At 40.6% G+C, this 22558-nt stretch overlaps 1 protein-coding gene and 1 non-coding gene across 2 annotated transcripts; one reads left to right on the top strand and one right to left on the bottom strand.

Moving 5' to 3' along the window:
- Positions 1 to 313: 313 nt before the first annotated feature.
- trnas-uga lies at positions 314 to 395 on the top strand. The gene has a single exon. It is a non-coding gene; the product is annotated as a tRNA-Ser (tRNA).
- An 8434-nt stretch (positions 396 to 8829) lies between these two features.
- dnajc12 (DnaJ (Hsp40) homolog, subfamily C, member 12) lies at positions 8830 to 18529 on the bottom strand. The gene is made up of 5 exons (XM_007897308.2): positions 18355 to 18529; positions 16753 to 16831; positions 13887 to 14026; positions 11459 to 11684; positions 8830 to 10538 (listed from the first exon to the last, which is right to left on the bottom strand). The coding sequence occupies exons 1-5, from the start codon at positions 18430 to 18432 to the stop codon at positions 10444 to 10446; spliced, it is 618 nt and encodes a 205-aa protein (XP_007895499.2). The 5' UTR covers positions 18433 to 18529; the 3' UTR covers positions 8830 to 10443.
- Positions 18530 to 22558: the final 4029 nt, after the last annotated feature.

Raw genomic sequence — 22558 nt, 5'->3', positions numbered from 1 at the left:
TCATTCATTAAAATTTTTGTTTTATTTCTTTTTATTACATTTACACTAATAAAATACCCCAAATAACCACATATAAATAAAAACAAGCAAAAATTCCGGGTTAACTCTAACAAAACATCCAAATAAGCCAATAAAGGGAAGGGTTAAACACTCAGATTGTGACTCAAAGGAAAGTGCTCCCCCCACACACGCACACATAGAGGGACCCCCCCCCCCACACACACAGAGGGACCCACTCTCCCACTGAATAACCTGGGGCATTTCCTTGTATTGTTGGTTCTCTGATACCTGCTGCTCTGCACATTGTTCACAGGCAGCGATGGCCGAGTGGTTAAGGCGTTGGACTTGAAATCCAATGGGGTTTCCCCGCGCAGGTTCGAACCCTGCTCGCTGCGCAAGTTTTTCCTCTCAGTGTCAGCTTTACTAAATAAGAAAAAATAACACAAATATACACAACACACACATATACCAACATATGCACACACACACGTACACCATCATACATATACATACACCAAAACACACCAACCAACCAACCCCGACCTTTTCCCAAAGAACAAGAGTTGTTTTGATCTCGTTTCATTCAGACCGCATTTCACCACAGTTTTGGATTAAAGATTTATTGTTCTACAAATCGCCGCAGAGTGTCAGGTCTCAGGGCACTTTATTTCTGGCAAAAGCTTGTAAACAGTGCAGTCAGTTGTGATGCACTTCCCTAGCAACATGAGCTTTCTCAACTTCACATGTTCTATTAGCCAAGAATGCAGAGATGCGCAGCATTTAAACTAAAGAAAGCTGAAGAGCAATACTGTAATAACTTCTCCTTCCCCCAGTGACTAAAGCTATCATTGCATTGTATTCTATCTGTACCACTGAATAACCATTAAAATTGCTTTAGATTTTACTGTTACATTTCTCCTCTCTCAACATCTTAGGGAACAAAGAAGAAAATAATAATAATATTAATAATAATTCTTGCATTTGATTTGGCACCTTATCACATCTTTGAGACGTCTCAAAGCGCTTCACAGAATATACTGCAAAGTGAATTGGCTGTATATTTTGTGGGCAATGTAACTGAACACTGAATAAAATGCTCTTCGTGCATTTGGAAAAGTGCATTTAAGTGTGTATCTTGCCAAATATTAAACTAGTTATTCATCATCACTCTCATTACTGACTCACAAACCTGTGGAAATAATATATTACTATTTATCCTATCACATGCTTCATAATCCTGAAGACCTCTATCAGTCCCTTGAACCTTCTCAGCTCTATTGCAAAAACATCCTATCTTTTCAAGTCCCTGTATAACTGAAATCCCTAATGCCTTGTAACATCCTAGTCCAACACTACTGCAAGCAAAATACATAAATTATAGGTTGGGATGATAAATTATAGTGACCGTCAGTGCAGAATAGAATAAAATCTTGCACTTAGCCACATTTCCGGAAAGAAGTGGCATTAAAAGATTTCTTTTGGAGAGCAGGACACAAGATTTTAAAGGAAAAGAAAGACAAAATTCGAGCTCCAAATTTGTCAGTAAGAAGATCCTTTATTCATTATAATACGTTTTACTAGTGCCTCAGAAGGTAAGGTTCCTACAGTATTAAATTATCCACTATCCATTATCCAAGTTATCTTTATTAATAATAAGGGATTTCTTTTATTTTTCATAGCACCATCTAGTAACAATAAAAATAAAAATGTACTGCCAATAAAAAAAATATTTTATGGAGACCAATGCAAATACTTTTGAGAGAATATCTTGGGATCCAAAGAGGCAAGCTTTATACCAATTGTTCCTACTTCAAAGCTATAAGACTGTGTGTACTCGTTTAAACCCAAAGCAACACACTCGTGTTGCAAGGTTAGAAAACTGTTTGAAAAATACTAATTGCTGTTCACTTGGAGCCAAAAGTACACAGGCCTTTGTGTGCTTTTGATTCCAAGAGGACAGCAATTAGTATTTTTAATAATTGGTCCATTAGCCACCTTAAAACAAAAATAAATAGGCAAGTTGTGGGGAAATTATATCTTGATTTATCAATATGTCATTGCTGTCAAAATAATATTTTTGATATGGCCACACGTTATAATTTACATGCAACCCAAATATAGTACTGTACTATAATGACAGAGAGAAAAAAATGTTTGGTACCAATAGAATAGATTGAAAAAAAATTGTGATGTTTTATGGTGTAAAACCAAATTAGATTATTTATCAACATTGGTTCATATTACTAATTTAATGAGCAATCAGTTCTAACAAATATTATAGACTGTTATGTGGAGTTCTGTAGTGTTGTGGTTAGCACACTTGCCTCACAAACAAAGGGATCTGGGTTCGATTCTTGGGCGGGGGATACGTTAGACAAGTTTCCTTACTCCACATGTTTACTGAGCACGAAGTAGAAACCTAGTTGTTCGTCGATTGGCAGATTGTGTTTCTGGGGTTAATAATCCTTTTTTAAAAAATTATAATTAATAATTTGATCCCTGAATCCATGACTATTTGGATGATACTGTGAGCAATTGGCTGCCATGTTTCGCCTACAAAATATACATTATTATCGTAAGATTTTATTAGGCTCACCAATTGCTTCATTGCTGCCTTTTTCAATTGACATGTATGTTAGCATCTTGTGGCAGGTGTATGTGATTATGGACATCTAAAGTTGGAAGTAGATCAGGAACGAGGATGAAATATGTAAAATATTTCCAATGGTTTAGTTATAATGAAAAGCAGATTTTTTTCCAAACAGCAGTATCTCCCACATCACTTCTGTCATTACACTTTCTCAGATTTACAATTTTAGTTGCCAATCTCACACTTTGACAAAACATAAACTATTTCTAAACTATGATTTATTGTTTCTTTAGGTAGTTGGACCCATCATTTTATAACAATAGTTTTAATGTTTTTTTTGCTGAACCTTATTCATGCCCTTTATTCTAATAAATGAATGGAGATGACATGGGAAATTATGAACTCAGTGGGGACCTGTGTTCTGTCAAATAAGAAAGAAAATTGAAGATGAAGAATGTCTGAACTGGGGCACTGATGTCACTTTTGTATGACACAGGTTCCAGTGGAAATGCAATCTGTGGGGATGTTAGACTGTTGACCCTTGCTATTTTTAAAAGGTTGATTTGAATGGGAATTGTCAAGGTCAAAGCACAGGAATAGAGATCATTTGCAAAATGAGGAGAGCTTCTTTTTAATGATCATTTTTTCACAAAAAGACAATGATACAGTAATTGCTGGAAATAAGCAAGAACTGATATATCCATTTGCATGAGACAAAATGTAATTCAACTTTCTGGCTGGGAGATCATGGAATAAGACAAAATTAATTCAGACCATCAAACCTGCCCTGAACCAAAGAATTTTCAGTTAATACTCCACTTTTTGGAGGGGGGAGTCTGTCTGTAATTAAGGCCTTTGAGGCAATTAAGTGTTAATAAATGTCTTCACTATCACCAGTATTGCAACATTTTCTGTTAAGCAGCAGTAGAACTTTGAAGCAATTGAAATATAATGGAGTCCTCTAGCTCAGTGGTTAGAGCACTCGCCTTGCAAGTGAGAGGCCTGGGTTCAATTCCCGGCAGGATGAAACTGTGGGCAAGTTTCCTTACTCCACATGCCTGATAATAATCCCTCAACAAAAAAATAATAATTTGGTCACTTCAATCCATGAGTGTTTGTGAGACACAGCTGTGTGCAATTAGCTGCCTCATTTTGCCCACAAAATATACAGTCAATTCACTTTAAAGTATATTCTGTGTCTAGAAGACGTGAAAAGCGCTATATCAAATGCAAGGATTATTATTATTATTATGTCACTCAATCAAAATTTAACCACAATCATCATAGTTATAACCTTAAAAGCAGGAATTGAGTGTATTGGCCCTGATAATTCACTAGGTGGGTGGTAAGGTAAACATGCTGGTTGGAACATTCTAATCTAATGTCACAGAAAACAAGATAAACAGGTTTTAATGAGGTGAGATTGTTATTGTGTAGGATGTAATGTAACAATCTTAACTCCCACTTCAGGAAGCAGGCCTGGGAGAATTTAATGTTAATTTAGAAGGTTTAGCAGGAAGTCCACATAAAGATTATGAGCAAAGAAAGTAAAAGATAAAGAAAGTAAATGATAACATTTAATACAACCAAACAAAGATCACACTAATTAATATTCACTGATTCATGGCTTCCCACCAAGGATTCAGATATGTCTTTCCTTGTACTGTACGTGATTTTATCTATCAAAGTATACCAAATATGAAGCTTAATCTACAAAAATAAATGTTATAAAACATTTATTGTGTAAAATGTAAAACATTTGATCTATGTAATCTGCCTTTCAGTACCAACACGTGGGCACTAGCTTTAAATTTCAGATTCCTTTGAAATAAATTGGTCACTAGCTATAAAACAAATTCTCTCCACGTGTATATCTGGATCATCTGGAGTCCTGAAGATGATCTTTCATGGACTGAATGATTACCTGAAGAATACCACTTGTGGATTGATTGGAGCAAGAATGGTTAATGGTGCATCACATTTGATTCTTTATTCATTTTTACCTGAAAATAATTTGGTTGCAAAGGGATAGCCATATTGTCCTTTGATCAATTCGTTTGGACATCATAAATATTTTTTCTCTCAGGAATATCATAATGAGCATTACTAAACCTTGTATTTTTAGTATTAATTTCTTTTGTGCTCATTTCAAACACTTGTTTGCATTATCTAAATATTGTAGCTTGTTTGAAAGATAACAACTGTGGCTTATCAAAAATGATCGTTTGTTGACTAAACTGCTCTTTCGATTTGATACCACAATTCACTTTCAAGCAGTTGTCTAATTACAGTAAAATTACACACAATTATTGTAATTGTATGTCGAGAACCAGAATGCATATCACTAGCATTAAGTAGACCTATGATTCACTAAAAGAAAACTAGAATGGATCTTATTTTAACTTTCCAGGCAACTGAATATTATATTATAATAGCCAACATAATCGGTGACAATTTCTCTAATCTATTCACATCCAATGAATATACTGTATTTTAAACTTGTCTACATATTTTACTTAAAAAACAAAAATGATTAATACATTTTACAAATATGCAACCTCTAGGTGTTTTGTAAATCAAGATGACTATAGTGTACCAAAAATTCAAAAAGATTTTTTTTAATAAAAGCAAGTGTTTGCAAATCATGCATACCAACTAAGTTTGAGGCACTGACATTATGCAAGTTAATAAATCCTAGTTTTCAAAAATAAATTGACCAATAGTATTTAATTTCTAATGGTTTGTCAGAGGCAGTGGAACCTTAAAGGGAAGTTATACCACTGGCACAGTTCACCTTAATAGGTGTAACAGAGTGATGAGAGCAGCAGGCAATGAATTATACTGGGTGCGAATTGCTCTTGCCATTTTGTCACAAAGGGGATCAAAGAGAAAAATGAAGGTTCTGCCTTTTCTGTACGTAAATGCTGGGCTGGTTTCTCCATGACTCAGACATCCGCATCACCATTGTGCCAGATGACAACTCACTTTTTATGATTCAGAACACAGGAGAAAAACAGAAAGCCCTTCAAACCCATTGATTCTCAAACCTCTGATGCTGACTCAGAGGCCTCTTTATGTAAGATTCAAATGTTGAGAACAATCAATTCCACCTCTAAATTAAGAGAATTTAACAAAACAAGTCCTCATTTTCTGAACATACACCAACTGATAACAAGTCATCTGTATGATTTCTGCAGAGGGGACGTCAGAGCTCAGACAGGAAACATTTTGAACACTGTCTGTCTGAATTTTCCACTCTTATATGGAATTGTTTTTTGCAATCAATTGTCGAACCATTCATTTAGCCAATTATTGACTAGATATATTTTTTGACTCCAATTTTTTTAATAGAAAATCATATTGTGGAAAGCTAATTACAAAACAAACAAAATCCCAATATCCTCAGAAAAGAGTATTTTTTAAAAAAAACTTCCTTTGCTGAATGTGGAGATCCTTCAAATTAAAAGAGCCTTTCTCAGGTAGTCACCCAGCAAATGGCACTCCAGCCATTTGAAACAATTGGCAGAACTTTTATGTTGAGAATTAAGTGTTTATTAGGCGATAGTGCCCCCATGTGGCTAGAATCCTGGTTACACAAAAATAAAATCTATTGCAAGTTTCAGTTTTTCTTTTAACATTCAGCACAGGTCAACACTTTAATTTTACTCTTGCTATTCATTTTTAAATTGAAAGCTTCAATTAAAAGTGATTATTAAAAGTGACATTTCTCTTGTATGATGACTACCAAATATCTTTTATGTTAATAACATATCACTATTATTATATTAGAACAGAATAGTCTGACCAATACTACATCTGTATTCCAATTCAATTGGTCAGAACCAGAATTTAAATTTCAAGTGGCTTAACATTGAAGACATTTTCACTTACTTGGTAAGCTGAAGCCAAAACTAGAAACTGGAGCCAAAGGCTGTGCAGCCTTTCCATACACCAGCTTAAGATTTATTGTAGCCACTGACTCAATTAAGTATTCAGGTATAGGTGTATCTCTTGTATTGGGCTTAGATCCCATTCATGTCCTATGGGCTTAAAAGGAAAGTTTTCCAGACACTTATCAGCAACCAGAAAATCCTGGTAGATTCATTAGGAATTGTCTACAGGTGTCATTTACCCACAAGGGTAATAAAAGCTAGGGAAAGCCAATGCATACACCCAGTGCCCTATTGAGATAGGATAAAAAAGTAACGAGTACAAATCTTCAAGAAAGCTCATCTCTGATTATTACTTCAATAAACCACTTAAGTCTTCTATGAAGCCTATAGCCGTTCAATGATAATGGCAGACTGCAGAACATTCACTGATAAGAGTCAAACGACTGAACTGATATGACCAACTCCATGCTAAATACAATGTCAGAGAAATTTAGTTGGGTTCTAAATCCTCTGCAAGATCATTATTAGAGGGGTTTACAAAATTTTCTAGTGTATTAGCTGTGCGTTCAGATATGTACCCTGCTGGCTGCACCTGTACCTCAGAATTATTTTTTAAAAATATTAAACCCATACGGGTCATAAGGGAATACCAATTATCCCGACCATGACGCTTCACACACTATCTCTCCTGTCTATGTTGTTCTCTTTCAGACAGTTCTGCCACAAAATGTTGCCACTTACACGCAGAATATGGGGGTGGGAGCTGCTATTTTTCCCCTCAAGCCCTATGACAAATCTGTATTCAGCATGAATTTGACTTTTAGATTATTTGAAGGTTACTTTCAAGGTGAATTTGAATAGGTTTTTGAGAAATCAGACTCATTACTGAGTGAAGTGATTGACAATAACTGAATGAATATATAGTTGAATGGGTCTGATGTTTATTTTCCCAGATGACTCTTTGCCAGAAGCTTTCCAAACATAATGGCATGTTAGACTACTGACACAGATTGCAAGTTTGCAGAAAGCTTTCCAGCTGTTCCAAACACATCAAACTCTAGACTGGATCTGTAAATTCTATTGATGATTCAGTTAGGTAAGTAAACAGATAGCTGGTATGTGGAAAATTAGTCAGGCACTATATTCCATTAGGTCTTGTACGTGTGTTAAAGCCTAATAATAATCAGAGCCTAATAATAATCCCTCCAAAACAAAACAATAATAAAATTGGTCATTTTCAATCTACGACTGTTTGTGGGACATTGCTGTGCGCAATTGGCTGCCGCGTTCGCCCACAAATATACAGTCAATTCACTTTACAGTGTGTTCTGTGAAGCGCTTTGGGACGTCCTCCTGACGTGAAAAGTGCTATATCAAATGCAAGGATTATTATTAAAGAACAAAAAATAGAGTTCTGCAATGGTTTACTGCAAATACGACAAAATTGTTGAAAATATGCAAATGTTATTTAAATATGGCTGAATAACCAATAAATAAACTTTAGTATTCTCACGACTACTAATACAAAACACTAATAATGCTTAAAGACAGGCTTACAGGAAAAGTCGCAATTTTAAAATTAAAGATCAGGATTAGATTTCGAAGGTTCTTTATCAGCAGCTAAATCTCAATAATACTTGGAAGCACTTTCAGTGTCAATGACAGACATAAAAGTTCTTTATATTCATAAAAGGCAGGAAATTAAAATGTTTTACTTCCAGCCTAGTCATAAAATATAACTGTCACTGCTATATTAATTCTCAAGATTCAACAATGCATCATAATATGACATTTGTATTGAACATTTTAATAACTTTGGGTGCAATCACATTGGTTGCCGTGCCTTCAGCTCCCCTCTCGACTCTCTAACCCCTCCTCGCTCCCTCCTTTCCCTCCCCTCACCCTGACCAGTTCCCCCCTGCTCGGGTCCCGACCCAACTGTCCAGCGCCTTGGGACGTCCTCCCGACGTGAAAGGCACTCTATAAATGCAATCTTATTGTTGTTGCCTTAAGCTAAACGCTGAAGGCCTTTTACAGGTTACAAAATAGGCCATTTATGGTTTATTCCTTCAGACTTCCTCCCCCTTGGAAATTCCTCAATTTAAAATGCTACCTTTATTCTCAACAATAAACACACTCACTGATTTACTCAGCGGGACATGGTTAGCAGGGGTTGCTGGTTGTTAACAGGGGGTGGTTGCTTGAACAGGTTTGTGACTTATTTGACTGTAAAAATGAAGATATTGAACTAATTAATAGCACCTGTTTGATGAACACTCAGTATATAGATATGTAGTCACATAAAAATAATAGGTCACCACCAACCCTAAATATAAGAGGATAACCAGAAGGGAATTTTTTTTTATTGAAACAGCAAACGGCAGTACTTTTACATTCACCTGCATCATAAGGTCACAGAGACAATTTAAAAATTGGGATGATGATTTGGAAACAACAGACTTGTATATAATATAGAATTGCATTATGTGTTGATCAATTACAAAACCACAAGATTGGTTCAGACAAAGAAAATTCTACAGCTCTCATGAATTCATCCTTGCAGAATATCATTTTTATTATCTTTCCATAAGTGTCAAGCAATTTTCTTAAATGAGTCCAGGATCTTAGCTGCGACCACCCTTCTTGGTAACTGGTTCCAGCAGTTGATTGCTATAGTTGAAATGCTTTTGGGGATCTGTCCTAAATCAGCTATGTACAATCCTGAAATTGCGCTCTCTTGTGCTACTTCCCTGTTTCAGATTCACTTTCTCAATTTCATTATACTTTTCTGCAGTACCCCTTGGAGACATATTGTTTCAAGGCTCAAGAGGTCTACCTTATCTAGTTGGGGTTTCTCATAGCTCATCCTGCAAAAGGGAAATCAAACATGTTGCTTTCCTCTACATTACCTTTAGGGCCTGGATGTCTCCCTCCCTTATGTATCAGCAGCTAGAACTGTACATGATACTCCAAGTTTATCTGAGTAAGGCACTGCAAAATTATCACAAAACAGGTTCAAACTGATATTTGCATTTTTTTTAATGCTGTACAATACACAGAAATAATAAAAAGTAAATAACTTAATCAAGGGCAAATAACTGACTGAACAGTTGCAATTTAAGAATTAAATATTTCCCACTATAATATTCCTTCCATTCTAAGTGCGCATTATAGGATTCAATAACCTTAATGATCAGAGTGGAACTCCCAAAAAAGGAACGATAGACACATACATACATCACAAAGTTTAAAAATCAACAATATACAGCTTTGTGAGTACAGCTAGTAATATTTCGTTACAACCACAATTTGCACTTGCAATAGTACCTTTCAAATAGGAAGAACATCTCAAAGCGCTTTAGAAAGACAGACTAGAAGCCCGAGCTAGGAGAGAGATGGAGATGGCTTGTAGTCAAAGAGGTAGGTCTTTAAACAGATTTTCAAAGTAGAGAGGGCAAGGCTGAGATGAAGGAATTTTGAAAGAGCGTTACAGATATTGGATGTGGGGGAAAAGAGGGAAACCAGCATAGACGCACACCCGTTGATTGTGGGGTGGAGTCAGTGTGGGCATGAAGTAGGCAACAATTAACACAGCAGAAGGAGTAATCAGGGGAGTAGGATTGCGGGAGATCAGAGGTAGGATGGGATATGGCCGTTGAAGTATTTGAAGTCTAGGATGAGGATTTTAAAGTTGATACTGCAGCAACAAAAGTACAATATCTTAAGATGTATATATAGTAAAGAGTGTTATTTTCTTTACTCGTAAAATAGTTTTGTCTAACAATTTAGCACTCGGTTTCACGTCAGAATTTTTAGTTCTCTAGAATAGAAAGTTGTACTTTCAAAATGCCCAATTCTATGACAGACACGTAACAAAGAGCAGTCCACGCAACATCCAAGTGCAAAGAGAGATACGTATAGTATTGATAAACATTTTGACAGAACTTTACTCAACTATTTTCAGATTTGATAATTTCTGAATTTTCGTAGCAGTTCTGAAGGTGCATCTGCAGAACAACGGAAATGGTAATGGCAGTAATTTGCATCAGATATGCCTGCAAGAAATAAAGACGACTATTAATAAAAAGTTATTAAAACAACAGTTTTCAACACAACCAGCATGTTTACAATTTTTTCCCCTCAATTGTGAGCATGTGTAAGAAGTCTGTAGCCTGGGAGTCAGGGATAGGAAGTGAGCCCTGTGATTCATCATTCACATAATTTTCTTCCATTCGCATTTAGTTCTACTGTTTACAGATAAGAGCAAACAGAAACAGCTCAAGTTACTGCTGTTGTGATTATCATTTCCAGCACTGCCTTCTAGGAATGATGTAAAAATAACAGAACTGAATGGTACAGTAATTTAGAACTCTGCCATTTCCCATTATAGATGGAATTCGCATTCAGACCATTTAATGGCAATTCTCTTGCCCAGTCTGCTACGAGAATCCTATATGAAATTAATAACAAGGCCTTGTTGGTTCCTAGTGGATTTGTGCAACCCTCACAAAACCACCCACAATTCAACCAAACTGACATTTGATAATGTAGGAATTGGAAAATATGTATTAAAAGCAATACAAATGATCTGGTTGAGATGTTGACACATGGGCCTGAAATTCCACCTGGTCTTGAAAGTTTAAAATCAACCAGAACTATGGAAACTTCTTAAATTCAGTCTTAATTTGGAAGGGAATTCTTTATAAAAACTATAGCCAGAATGATTTACAGCATAGATGAGGCCATTTGACTTATTGTGTCTATACTGGCTCTCTGAAAGCATTATCCATTTAGTTCCACTCTCCAGTCCAAGGTGTCATGAAACAAAGTGAATATCTAGATTTGGGTCAGAGTGAATATTTTGATTGTGGCTTTTCTAAGAACTAATATCAAAGGCTGGATCATGGTGGTAAATAAGGCAGATAATGAGCACTCCATTGTGTTTACTTCCAAAATTCTGTTGTTCTTTACTCACTTGGTGAGGTGAGACTACTTGGAGAATGTGGATCATCGTCTTCCCACCTCTTCTCTTTCGTTCCAGCTCCATCTAAATTAGTGGGTTCCATTTTATGAGTTGAACCTTCACAAATTTCTTCCTCTGGTGGTTGCATTTGTTCCCCTCTCTTTGTGGAGGCTTCAGAGTCTGCAGAAGGTCCCTCCAGCATTGGTTCTTTCTTGCTTCTTACAGCCCAGTGCATGGACTAGGAGACAAAAGATGACAAATGTAATTCTTCCATACAAAATACCAGAAGAGTAGCTTACTAAAGAGCTTCCTTCTTTAGTCAACTCCTCACTTTTCTAATATGCCACTTAGTGTGAAATGCATTTTATTTTGTTTAAACAATAACTATTCAGATCATATACAATTCAGTAAAGCTAAGCTACTTAGTTTGCAAACCTATAGCACAAATGTAATGAGAGTTTTGTTAATCTTGAATTAACATGTAGAAAGGCGTGCACAATTAGCAACAAGCTATCAGTCACCATTCACATACTGTGCATTCATTTGGAAAACCTAGAAAACGAACGTCATCTATATTAGCTCACCTGGTAGCAAATGATCCTTGAAAATACTGCAAACAAATTACTGCAGTCAATTCAGTAAGTGTAAAATATAAATTTTAAAACAAATGGTATTGATCATTTATTGAAAATACATAAAGCTACCTAGGGAGGATTATAAGTTCCCTCCCTCCCCCTACACACACACACACACACACCACACACACCTTTCAGTTCATGATGACAGGTCATTGAAAATTCAAAAGCAGCAATGTAAGAGTTAAAAGCCACTCCAATCTTTTAGGCAGCTATTCTCTGCAACAGAACAGCAACAAACGTTCCTCTGAACGACCAATTTTATTACTTCACCACATCAAAAATACAGTGAACCGAAAATCAGAGCCTGCATTCATAGCCCCAGCCTATAAAATGAAGATCATCTTCAGATGCTGAGAAATGAATTGCCTCAGACCCACTACGTGTTGGGCACAACAATGAACCTTCCTGTTACCATCGCAACCTCCAGTCATTCAGACAGATGAAGCTTTTTAAACTAGAAATACATTCAATAGGATCTGCTTATGGTTGGTCAAGATACTCAGTGGTTAGAGCACTTGCTTTGCAAGCAAGACACCTGGGTTCAATTCCAGGCAGGGCGAAACCTTGGGCAAGTTTCCTTACTCCACATGCCTAATAATAATCCCTCCAAAAACCCCAAAAACAATAATAAATTGTCATTTTCAATCTACGACTGTTTGTGGGACATTGCTGTGCGCAATTGGCTGCCGCGTTCGCCCACAAATATACAGTCAATTCACTTTACAGTGTATTCTGTGAAGCGCTTTGGGACGTCCTCCCGACGTGAAAAGCGCTATATCAAATGCAAGGATTATTATTATTATTATTATTATACTGTACAATACATTCAAGTTGGTGCAAAAAATAATGAGTCAATATAAAGGAAGGCCCAACTGAGCTGTTCTTCCTACTGAAGAGGAAGTATTTATATCTGCGTTCAGCGTTTCAATAGTAATGGCAACATTTCAATAAAATTTGTAAAGTAAAATTAGAAATAAGAATTTTCAACTTTGGGATTAAAGACATATATAAAATCATGCTAAAGAGACTACTGAACAGAAAGGAAAGGCCAAGCACAAATTTCATGTATTTCAGAAATAAGCTTTGTGCATCATCAGTGCTCAAATTCGGAAATTCAATTTTGGAATTTGTAGAATCCCTTTTGTAATAGAACAAGGAGGACATTTAGAGAATATTCAAAGACTAACATCTGTAAATGTTAAGAGTATTTTCTGGCCTACTGAGTCATTCTGGCATCAAGCTAAAGGTGGCCACCCTTTCTCTCGATGACAGAAGTTTCTAACCAAACTGGTGCGAAAGTGTTAGTGATCTGAAAATATCCCTTTTTTCCCCCCTGGTTTCTGATCTAAATGATCTAGGCAGGGAATAGAAAATAAAAGCTATTAGTGTAGTTTTCAAGTACTACCATTCACAAAGAAAGGATCCACCTATAAAGTTGTATTTTTACATTACTGTGTTGTTAAGAAATGAAATGCATACACACACACTGACACAAATTAATTTATAGCAGCAACTGCATAGGGAGATTGTGCAAAATAAACTACAGACGCAGATATCCAGATAAGTACCGACTCCACAAAGTATAATTTATCTTGGTAACCTAAAACATCCTAATGAAGAAATCTCTTTCCCGGTTCGAAAAACAAATTCAGGGCTACAGTTCACCAGTTTTTAGACAACTAAAGTTATTCTCAAAACAACGGTGGTTAGTAAGATAAGTTCCTTTTTGGAACTTTAGTTTGGTGGAGGAGGTCGGTTTAATAAAACTATTGGAAAGTGTTTGAGTTGTAAAATCTACTTACTGTTTTTACAGCATCGCTCAGAGCTTCCCATTGATGAAATGAAATTGCAATCCTACTGCGGTACCAGAAGTCATAGCGAGTTCGCCTCTTTACATCGGTCAGGGTTTCCTTAGCTTCTTGCAACTTTTGAAACTGTTTCACTGAAATGTGAAAATAAAAACAAGTTCGCAACAAATACATTTGACAAACAAAAAAAGAATACAATGAGTTCCAAACAATAATAAACCAAAAAGCAATTTTCCCAAGAACCTCTATGGATGATCTTTGATGGTCAGATATTTGACTCTGAATGAGAAAGTTAGTGTCGATAAAAAGAACATGTGCAACAGTGCTCACAAGGCGCAGAAAGTTGATCAAATCACCACGACAAAGCGAGACATGCTGCTTTTCTCCCTGGAATTATAGGACTTAATACAGATTATACTATTGTGTCTCCTAGTCCTCCTTCACATATTCCATTCCTTCCACTTAAAAATATTTGCATTGAATAAAACCATAGGACAGAGATTGCAACACAAAGGAAAATATTCTGGTTCACTCTTCAGGAAACAAAGCTACCAAACTTGATCCTGATAGCTCTTTTCAAAGAGCCGCACAGACATGGTTGGCCGAATGGCCTCCTTCTGTGCTGTATAATTCTATGATCTATGATTCTATGAAACAGGTCCCTCCAGTGGTGATTGGAGTGTTTTCGCCTTCCTTGAAACAAAATATAAGTGGAAAATGTTGTATCTCTGACAGTTCTGCATCAGTCTGGCTCAGGGTCCAGTACACTGAAGTGAAACAGAAAAGCACAGAGCTGCACTAGCTACCATCAGATCATGTGTGTTTTTTTTAAGCCAGCTTATAATTAATACCCACCATCTATTAATAGAGATGCATTTTCATTTTCAGAAATACATTATTTTGATGGTCCTGATTAGGTTAACTATTATTATTATATATGGCTGAATGGATTTAAAATATAAACATTCACATTTTATCCCTCTTCGTCTCTGACACAATATCTACGCATCTTTTCTGAGGGAAAGTAAAACACGGTCAAAGAGGAAGATTTTTGGGCGGGACTTGAACAAGGAGAGAGGGGGGGGCAAGGCGGAGGGATTGAGGGAGAGTGTTCCAGAGTTTCAGGGCATAGTGGCAGAAAGCGCGACCACTGATGGTGGGGCAGAGGGTGCAAGGGACGAGCAGGAGGCCGGTGCCAGTCGAACGGAGGCTCCGGGTGGTGGATTGCGGAGTGAGGAGGTCAAAGAGGTAGGGAGGTGCCAGAGAGTGAAGGGACTTGAACACACGTGTGAGGATCTTAAAGTTAATCCATTCAGTGATAGGGAGCCAGTGAAGCCTGGCCAGAACTGGTGAGATGTGGGTACGGAGTTTGGTCCAGGTAAGTATGTGGGTGGTAGAGTTCTAAATGAGCTGCATCTTTTGAATAGTGGAGCTGGGGAGACCGGCGAGGAGTGCGTTTGAGTAATCCAAGCGAGAGGTGATAAACATATGCACGAGGGTTTCAGCTACATTTGAGATAGAGAAGGGTCAGAGGTGGGCAATGTGGCTGAGGTGGAAGAAGGTGGTCCTAGTCATGGACCGATGAAGGACAGCTGGGGGTCGAAACGGACATCTAGGTTGCACACTGGTTTGGTGAGTCTGAGGGAGAGCCCAGGGACATCAAAGGGTTTAGATCTGGAGGAGTGAAGATGTTGACGGGAACCAAGGAGTATGGCTTCCATCCTGTCCACATTCAGCTGCAGGGAACTTGCACTAATCTGAGCCATACATTTTGTAGTTGTACAATTCCTTAAAACATGGCAACCATTATTAATCTGATATAACTAGTTAACTTGGTCCTACTTGTGTGAATAAATTTGGGTATTATTCTACTCTTTGGTCATGAAACTACAGCATCATTCTGATTTACATAGCAAATAATAATGTAAATCACCCTCTCATCTGCCACGATATCAGAGTTTAAGGGAATTTAAGATGATTGAATTCACGTTGAATAAAACGCAACCTAGCAACTTCAGTAATAAATTAGAGCAACAGGATATTATGATTCATGTATTTACAGAAGAATGTGATGGCAATTAATGATAAGCCATCAAGGAAGTATTTGTAGTGATTTTACACATATTGTGATAAACAAAAGGAAATGATACTAACTAAATACGTATTTCATGAACGTTAAAGCCTGAAAACAAGCCTTTCGGCCCAATTTGTCCATTTATACTCCACATCGGCTCTTTCTATCGCCTCTCCTATACTCTTCTATTTTCTTCTCCTTCAACAATCCCCTAGACAAAATTGGCCATTTACCTCATGGTTGTTTGTGAAACTTTGATGTATGCATTTTTTTTATTACTACAGTACTCACTCAACACAAAACAGAAATAGTGAAAATCTTCACATCAATCAGCATTTTCGAAAGAAACAGGTTGACATTTCAGTTAGAATCTTTCTAACGTCCCAAAGCGCTTCACAGAACACACTGTAAAGTGAATTGACTGTATATTTGTGGGCGAACTGCAGCTGGTTGCCCCCAGCAATGTCCCACAAACAGTCATGGATTGAAAATGACCAATTTTTTTTTTTGTTTGTTTTTTTTTTGTTTTTTTTTGAGGGATTATTAGGGAGACAATGAATTTTGCCAGGTGAGCAAGTGACAAAAATGACCTTTCCCTACTGCCAGTGTGAAAGGCTGGACACTGAAGAGAGTGAGCAGGAAGTTAGCACAGACTTTGGTTAAATCCTATCCATCGGATAGCAAAATATTGCAACTGGAGGCATTATGAATACAGAGATTCAAGGAAAAGATGGACAATTGTGTCGGTGTACTTTGTTTTTAAAAGCCCAAGAAATATACACTTGCCTGCTTTTGGGTTTTCAGGATGCCTGTCTGGATGACATTCAAGTGCCTTCGTTTTAAACTCAGCGAGGATTTGTTCTGCCTGACAAAAAAACATCATTATACAATTTGGAATAATTAAATAAAATGTAATGAAAATGACAATGAAAAATACGCTCAATGGATTAGTCATTCTTTGAACTAACATTCCTTTTTACATCGTTTATTGCCCCTTTCCCAATGCTTTTGATTTAATTGTTGCGTCTCAGCCGCGATCCTTGCCTTTCAGGAAATTAATGATTTGTTCTGCAGTAATACACTCTCTATGGTAACAATTGCTCATGCCGTCTGTCTGGCAGATGCTTGTGTTTCTGCACGTATTGTAGAGTCCTGGATGGACTTATCATGGAAAAACCTACTGATAAAATCCATTACTGGCTCAATTAATGCATCCGACGAAATGAAGCAGCTGCTCATTTAAGGAAACAAAGATTGGTGAACTTTCAAATATTAAAACTGGAGATCCTTTAATGAATAGAATATGTATTTTAACTATAAGTTCTATAAACTTGAAATACATACATCAGCACATTGCTATCTTTGACAGTACCTCTCTTTGGATCCACTGTATTTGATATTGAGGTCAGGTTAATGAACTATGAATCACACACCACAAGGCAAACTCTTAAGAGTCACTTGGAAAACATCCTGTCCACGGCTTTCAATCCAAAGTCGTGAAATTGTCAATACTGAACATTGCATTCTTCCCAACAAAATCTCAGGTACAGACAGATTGCTCCAATTGCTTGGCTTTGACATGGAAGTCAGCGCTTTGAGACATCTCAACGTTGTGATCAGGCGCTATGTCAAAAGCAAGGATTATTATTATTACTGCTACCAGACACGCGGAAATAATAGCAACAGTGACAATTATTTACAAAAGAATTCTAAAAAGGGGGTGTGGGGGGGGGGGAAATGCACAATACTTGACAGGTCCCAATGAAAATTGGTCTGACGTCCTCCTCGGGGGAGGGGTGTGTGTGGTTGTGTGGGTGGGTGTGGGGGTGTGTGTGGTTGTGTGGGTGTGTGGGGGTGTGTATGTGTGTGTGGGTGGGGGTGTGTGTGTGGGTGTGGGGGTGTGTGTGGTTGTGTGGTTGTGTGGGGGTGTGTGGGGGTGTGTGTGTGGGTGTGTGGGGGGGGGTGGGGGTGTGTGGGTGGGGGTGTGTGGGTGTGTGGGGGGGTATGTGTGTGGGTGTGTGGGTGTGGGGGTGGGTGTATTACTAGCATTTACAGTCATTTAGCAAAACACCAGGATAACCGGACACATCTGCCCCCCAAAAAAAATTAATAAGAATAATAAACAGCGCAGCGGTCAATAGTGCGACACAGCAGCTGTTCGTTCGTGTTCAATGCAAACGCGCAGCTACAAGTGAGTGATAGTGAGTGAGTGATAGTGAGTGGTAGTGAGTGAGTGGTAGTGAGTGAGTGATAGTGAGTGAGTGATAGTGAGTGAGTGGTAGTGAGTGAGTGGTAGTGAGTGGTAGTGAGTGAGTGGTAGTGAGTGAGTGGTAGTGAGTGAGTGATAGTGAGTGGCAGTGAGTGAGTGAGTGAGTGAGTGAGTCTCACCGTGGACAGCTCGTCGCAGCCCAGGATAGTGTAATAATCCTCCAGGTCCTCGGGCTCACTCTTCAACATCTCCTCCATCGGCGATGATGGAACTGAACCCTCAGCCACGGGGGCAGCTTCACTGACCCAACAGCGGGGAGAGAGGGGGAGAGAGGGGGAGAGAGAGAGGGAGGGGAGAGAGAGAGGGAGAGAGAGAGGGGGGGAGAGAGAGGAGAGAGGGGGAGAGAGAGAGAGAGAGAGGGGGGGAGAGAGGGGGGAGAGAGAGAGAGAGGGGGGGAGAGAGAGAGAGAGGGGAGAGAGAGAGAGAGGGGGAGAGAGAGAGAGAGGGGAGAGAGAGAGAGAGGGGGAGAGAGAGAGAGAGGGGAGAGAGAGAGGGGAGAGAGAGAGAGAGAGGGAGAGAGAGAGAGAGGGAGACGGAGTTACCTGACCCGACTCGGCCAATGGCTGCGGATGGCTCTGGAGTCGGCGCTGCCCTTTTTAAAGAGGACCGTCAACCAGAGGAGGTGCCGACCACCCGCTGCGCCCATTGGAGCGAACCCCACCCCCCCCCACCCCGGGCAAACCCGCATGCGCACTCCAGCACTCGATGTGAGGGGATGGGGGTGGGGTGGGGGGGGACTTGTGTTTCTCCCCCCCCCAAAAAAAACAAAATATACAGTAACTTTTTTTTGTAGTTTTATTGCATGATGTTCAAGACAACAAATGTTTTGTAAAATTTCTCCCTCCATATAGATCTATATGGATATCTGTCAATCAAAAAAAAGTCCACCCAGAGCTGCAGGTAAGGCCACCAAAGTGCACGTGTCATCAACGATGCCTTCCTCACGCCCCTCATCCCCTCTGCTCCACCATTGCGCTTTCAGCCTCTGTGCCCACCTGAATACTGGGTGTCTTATGTTTCTCTGTGCATGTGTAGGGGGCTCTCATTCTGTGTGTATGTATCTCAGTATTATTGAGTGGGGCTTTCACTGTGTGGATGTATCTCTGTGTATATGTACAACAACGACTTCCATATATATAGGGACCTTCACGTAGGGTAGCATTCTGGAGTGGCCCTCACTCTGTGTGTGTGTGTATCTCTGTGTATAGGAGACTGTCACTCTGTGTGTGTGTGTGTGTGTGTGTGTATCTCAGTGTCTTAACTTAAGCTTCGCAGACCTGCCCTTGCCTGATTCCATTCTTATCTGTCTCACCGTCTCCACTTTGTTGCCTCTAATGGTTTCTCCTCCAGCCTACGCACTGTCACGTTTGGCGTCCCCCAGTGCTCAAGTCCTGGATGAGAGCAAATTTCCTACAGTTGAATGTGAACAAGACTGAGGCCCTCCTGATTGGCTCACGCCAGCGCCTCAGCACCTCAGGCTCTGGCAGTATCAACCTCCGTGGTTGCACACTTCAACTCACCAAGTCAGGAAACTAGGTGTCTTGTTCGACCCTCAACTGTCCTTTCTTCCCCACATCCAAGCCATGACCCGCTCTTCCTTCCCTCACCTCCCGTAACATCACCTAACTCCACCACTACCTCAGGCCTCTGAAACTCTTGTTCATGCCTTCATTACCTCATGGCTCGACTATGCAAATACCCTGCTTGTCGACCTTCCCAACTCCTCCCTCCACAGGCTGCAGATAATCCAGAACTCTGCAGCCCGTGTCCTCTCCTGCACAAACTCAGTGACCCCATCTCCCCCATTCTCACCCGACTCCACTGGCTCCCTATCCTTCAGAGGATCCAGTTCAAGATCCTGGTCCTCAGCTACGAAGCCCTCCATTGCCTCCCCCCACCCTACCTCTGTGTCCTCCTAACCCCCTACCAACCCGCCCGCTCCCTCCGCTCAGCCGGCTCCGGCCTGCTCCATGTCCCCCGACCCATCCGCCCCACCATTGGCGGGAGAGCCTTCAGCCACTCTGCACCAAACCTCTGGAATTCCATCCCCCAATCATTCCACTCGCCCCCTCCTTAGCCTCCTTCAAGTCCCGTTTCAAAATCCTTCTCTTCGACCATGCCATCGGCCACCCCCCTTCCCCTCCCCTCCCTTCTCCCTCCCTGACCCCAGCTCGGGTCTGAAATGTTGTACACTGTCCAGCGCTTTTGGACGTCCTCTCGATGTGAAAGGCGCTATACAAATGTAATCTTGTTGTGTATCAGGGCTGTCACTGTGTGTGTGTGTGTATAGGGGGCTGTCACTGTATATGTATCTCACTGTACCTGAGGCCATCACTGTGTGTGTATAGGGGGCTGACACTCTGTGTGTATCTCATTGTGTATCTCAGTGTGTATAGGGGGTTCTCACTGTATGTATCTTAGTGTGTATAGGGGCCTGTCACTGTGTGTGTATACAACAACAACAACTTGGATTTATATAGAGCCCTCCATACTGGACGGCGTCTCAGAGAGCTTCACGATAACGGATCCCGGGGCCGAGCCAGGGGGAGGGGGAAGAAGGTGACCAAAGGCGCGGTCAAAGGTGACCAAAGGCGCAGTGTAGGGGGCTGTCACTGTATGTATCTCAATATGTATAGGGGGCTTTCACTGTATATGTATCTCAGCGTGTATAGGAGGCTGACACTGTGTATCTGTGTATAGGGGACTGTCGCTGTGTGTGTGTATAGGGGGCTGTCACTGTGTGTTTGTATAGGGTGCTCTCACTGTTATGTAATCTCAGTGTGTATAAGTGGCTGACACCGTGTATGTGTGTATAGGGGACTTTCACTGTGTGTGTGTGAATAGGGGACTGTCACTGCGTGTGTGTATAGGGGATGTCACTGTGTGTGTGTACAGGGGGCTGTTACTGTGTGTGTATTTTGGGGACTGTCACTGTGTGTGTGTAGAGGGAATGTCTCTGTGTGTGTGTATAGGGGGATGTCACTGTCTGTGTGTGTGTATAAGGGGCTGTCACTGTGTGTGTGTGTATATAGGACGCTGTCACTATGTGTGTATAGGGGCCTGACAACTGTGTGTGTGTGTGTGTGTATAGGGGGCTGTGACTGTATGTAGGGGGCTGACACTGTGTGTGTGTATCTCAGTGTATCTGGGGCTGACACTGTGTGTGTGTGTATCTCAGTGTATCTGGGGCTGACACTGTGTGTGTGTATAGGCGGCTGACACTCTGTGTGTGTGTGCAGGGAGCAGACACTGTGTGTGTCTGTGTGTAGGGGGCTGACACTGTGTGTATAGGGGGCTGACACTGTGTGTGTGTGTGTGTGTGTGTGGAGTGGGCTGACACTGTGTATCTCGGTGTATGTGGGGCTGACACTGTGTATCTCAGTGTGTCTGGGGCTGACACCGTGTGCATCGCAGTGTGTCTGGGGCTGACACCGTGTGTACCTCAGTGTGTCAGGGGCTGACACTGTGTGTATCTTAGTGTATGTGGGCTGACACTGTGTGTATCTCAGTGTATGTGGGGCTGACACTGTATCTCAGTGTATGTGGGGCTGACACTGTGTGTGTCTCAGTGCATGTGGGGCTGACACTGTGTGTGTCTCAGTGCATGTGGGGCTGACACTGTGTGTGTCTCAGTGCCTGTGGGGCTGACACTGTGTGTGTCGCAGTGCATGAGGTGCTGACACTGTGTGTGTCTCAGTGTGTCTGGGGCTGACACTGTGTGTGCCTCAGTGTATGTGGGTTTGACTCTCAGTGGATGTGGGACTGACACTGTGTGTGTCTCAGTGCCTGTGGGGCTGACCCTGTGTGTGGGGCTGACACTGTGTGTGTCTCAGTGGATGTGGGGCTGACACTGTGTGTGGCTCAGTGCCTGTGGGGCTGAAACTGTGTGTGTCTCAGTGCCTGTGGGGCTGACAGTGTGTGTGTCTCAGTGCCTGTGGGGCTGACCCTGTGTGTGGGGCTGACCCTGTGTGTGGGGCTGACACTGTGTGTGGAGCTGGCACTGTGTGTGTCTCAGTGCCTGTGGGGCTGACACTATGTGTGGGGCTGACACTGTGTGTGTCTCAGTGGATGTGGGGCTGACACTGTGTGTGTCTCAGTGCCTGTGGGGCTGACCCTGTGTGTGTCTCAGTGGATGTGGGGCTGACACTGTGTATCTCGGTGTATGTGGGGCTGACACTGTGTATCTCGGTGTATGTGGGGCTGACACTGTATCTCAGTGTATGTGGGGCTGACACTGTGTGTGTCTCAGTGCATGTGGGGCTGACACTGTGTGTGTCTCAGTGCATGTGGGGCTGACACTGTGTGTGTCTCAGTGCCTGTGGG

Source organism: Callorhinchus milii, unplaced genomic scaffold (genome assembly GCF_018977255.1).
Source record: "Callorhinchus milii isolate IMCB2004 unplaced genomic scaffold, IMCB_Cmil_1.0 Scaffold7, whole genome shotgun sequence".
In the NCBI taxonomy this organism is placed as follows: domain Eukaryota; kingdom Metazoa; phylum Chordata; class Chondrichthyes; order Chimaeriformes; family Callorhinchidae; genus Callorhinchus; species Callorhinchus milii.
This window is presented reverse-complemented; position numbering and strand designations above follow the sequence as displayed.

Bases quoted from the DNA above. Each gene is read 5' to 3' on its own strand.
- dnajc12 (XM_007897308.2), bottom strand. From the start codon at position 18,432: ATGGAGGAGATGTTGAAGAGTGAGCCCGAGGACCTGGAGGATTATTAC. The intron at 16,832-18,354 runs GTGAGACTCACT...TTTTTTTGTCAG, and splicing joins GCTGCGACGAGCTGTCCACG to GCAGAACAAATCCTCGCTGA. The intron at 14,027-16,752 runs GCAAGTGTATAT...TTCACATTTCAG, and splicing joins TCCTGAAAACCCAAAAGCAG to TGAAACAGTTTCAAAAGTTG.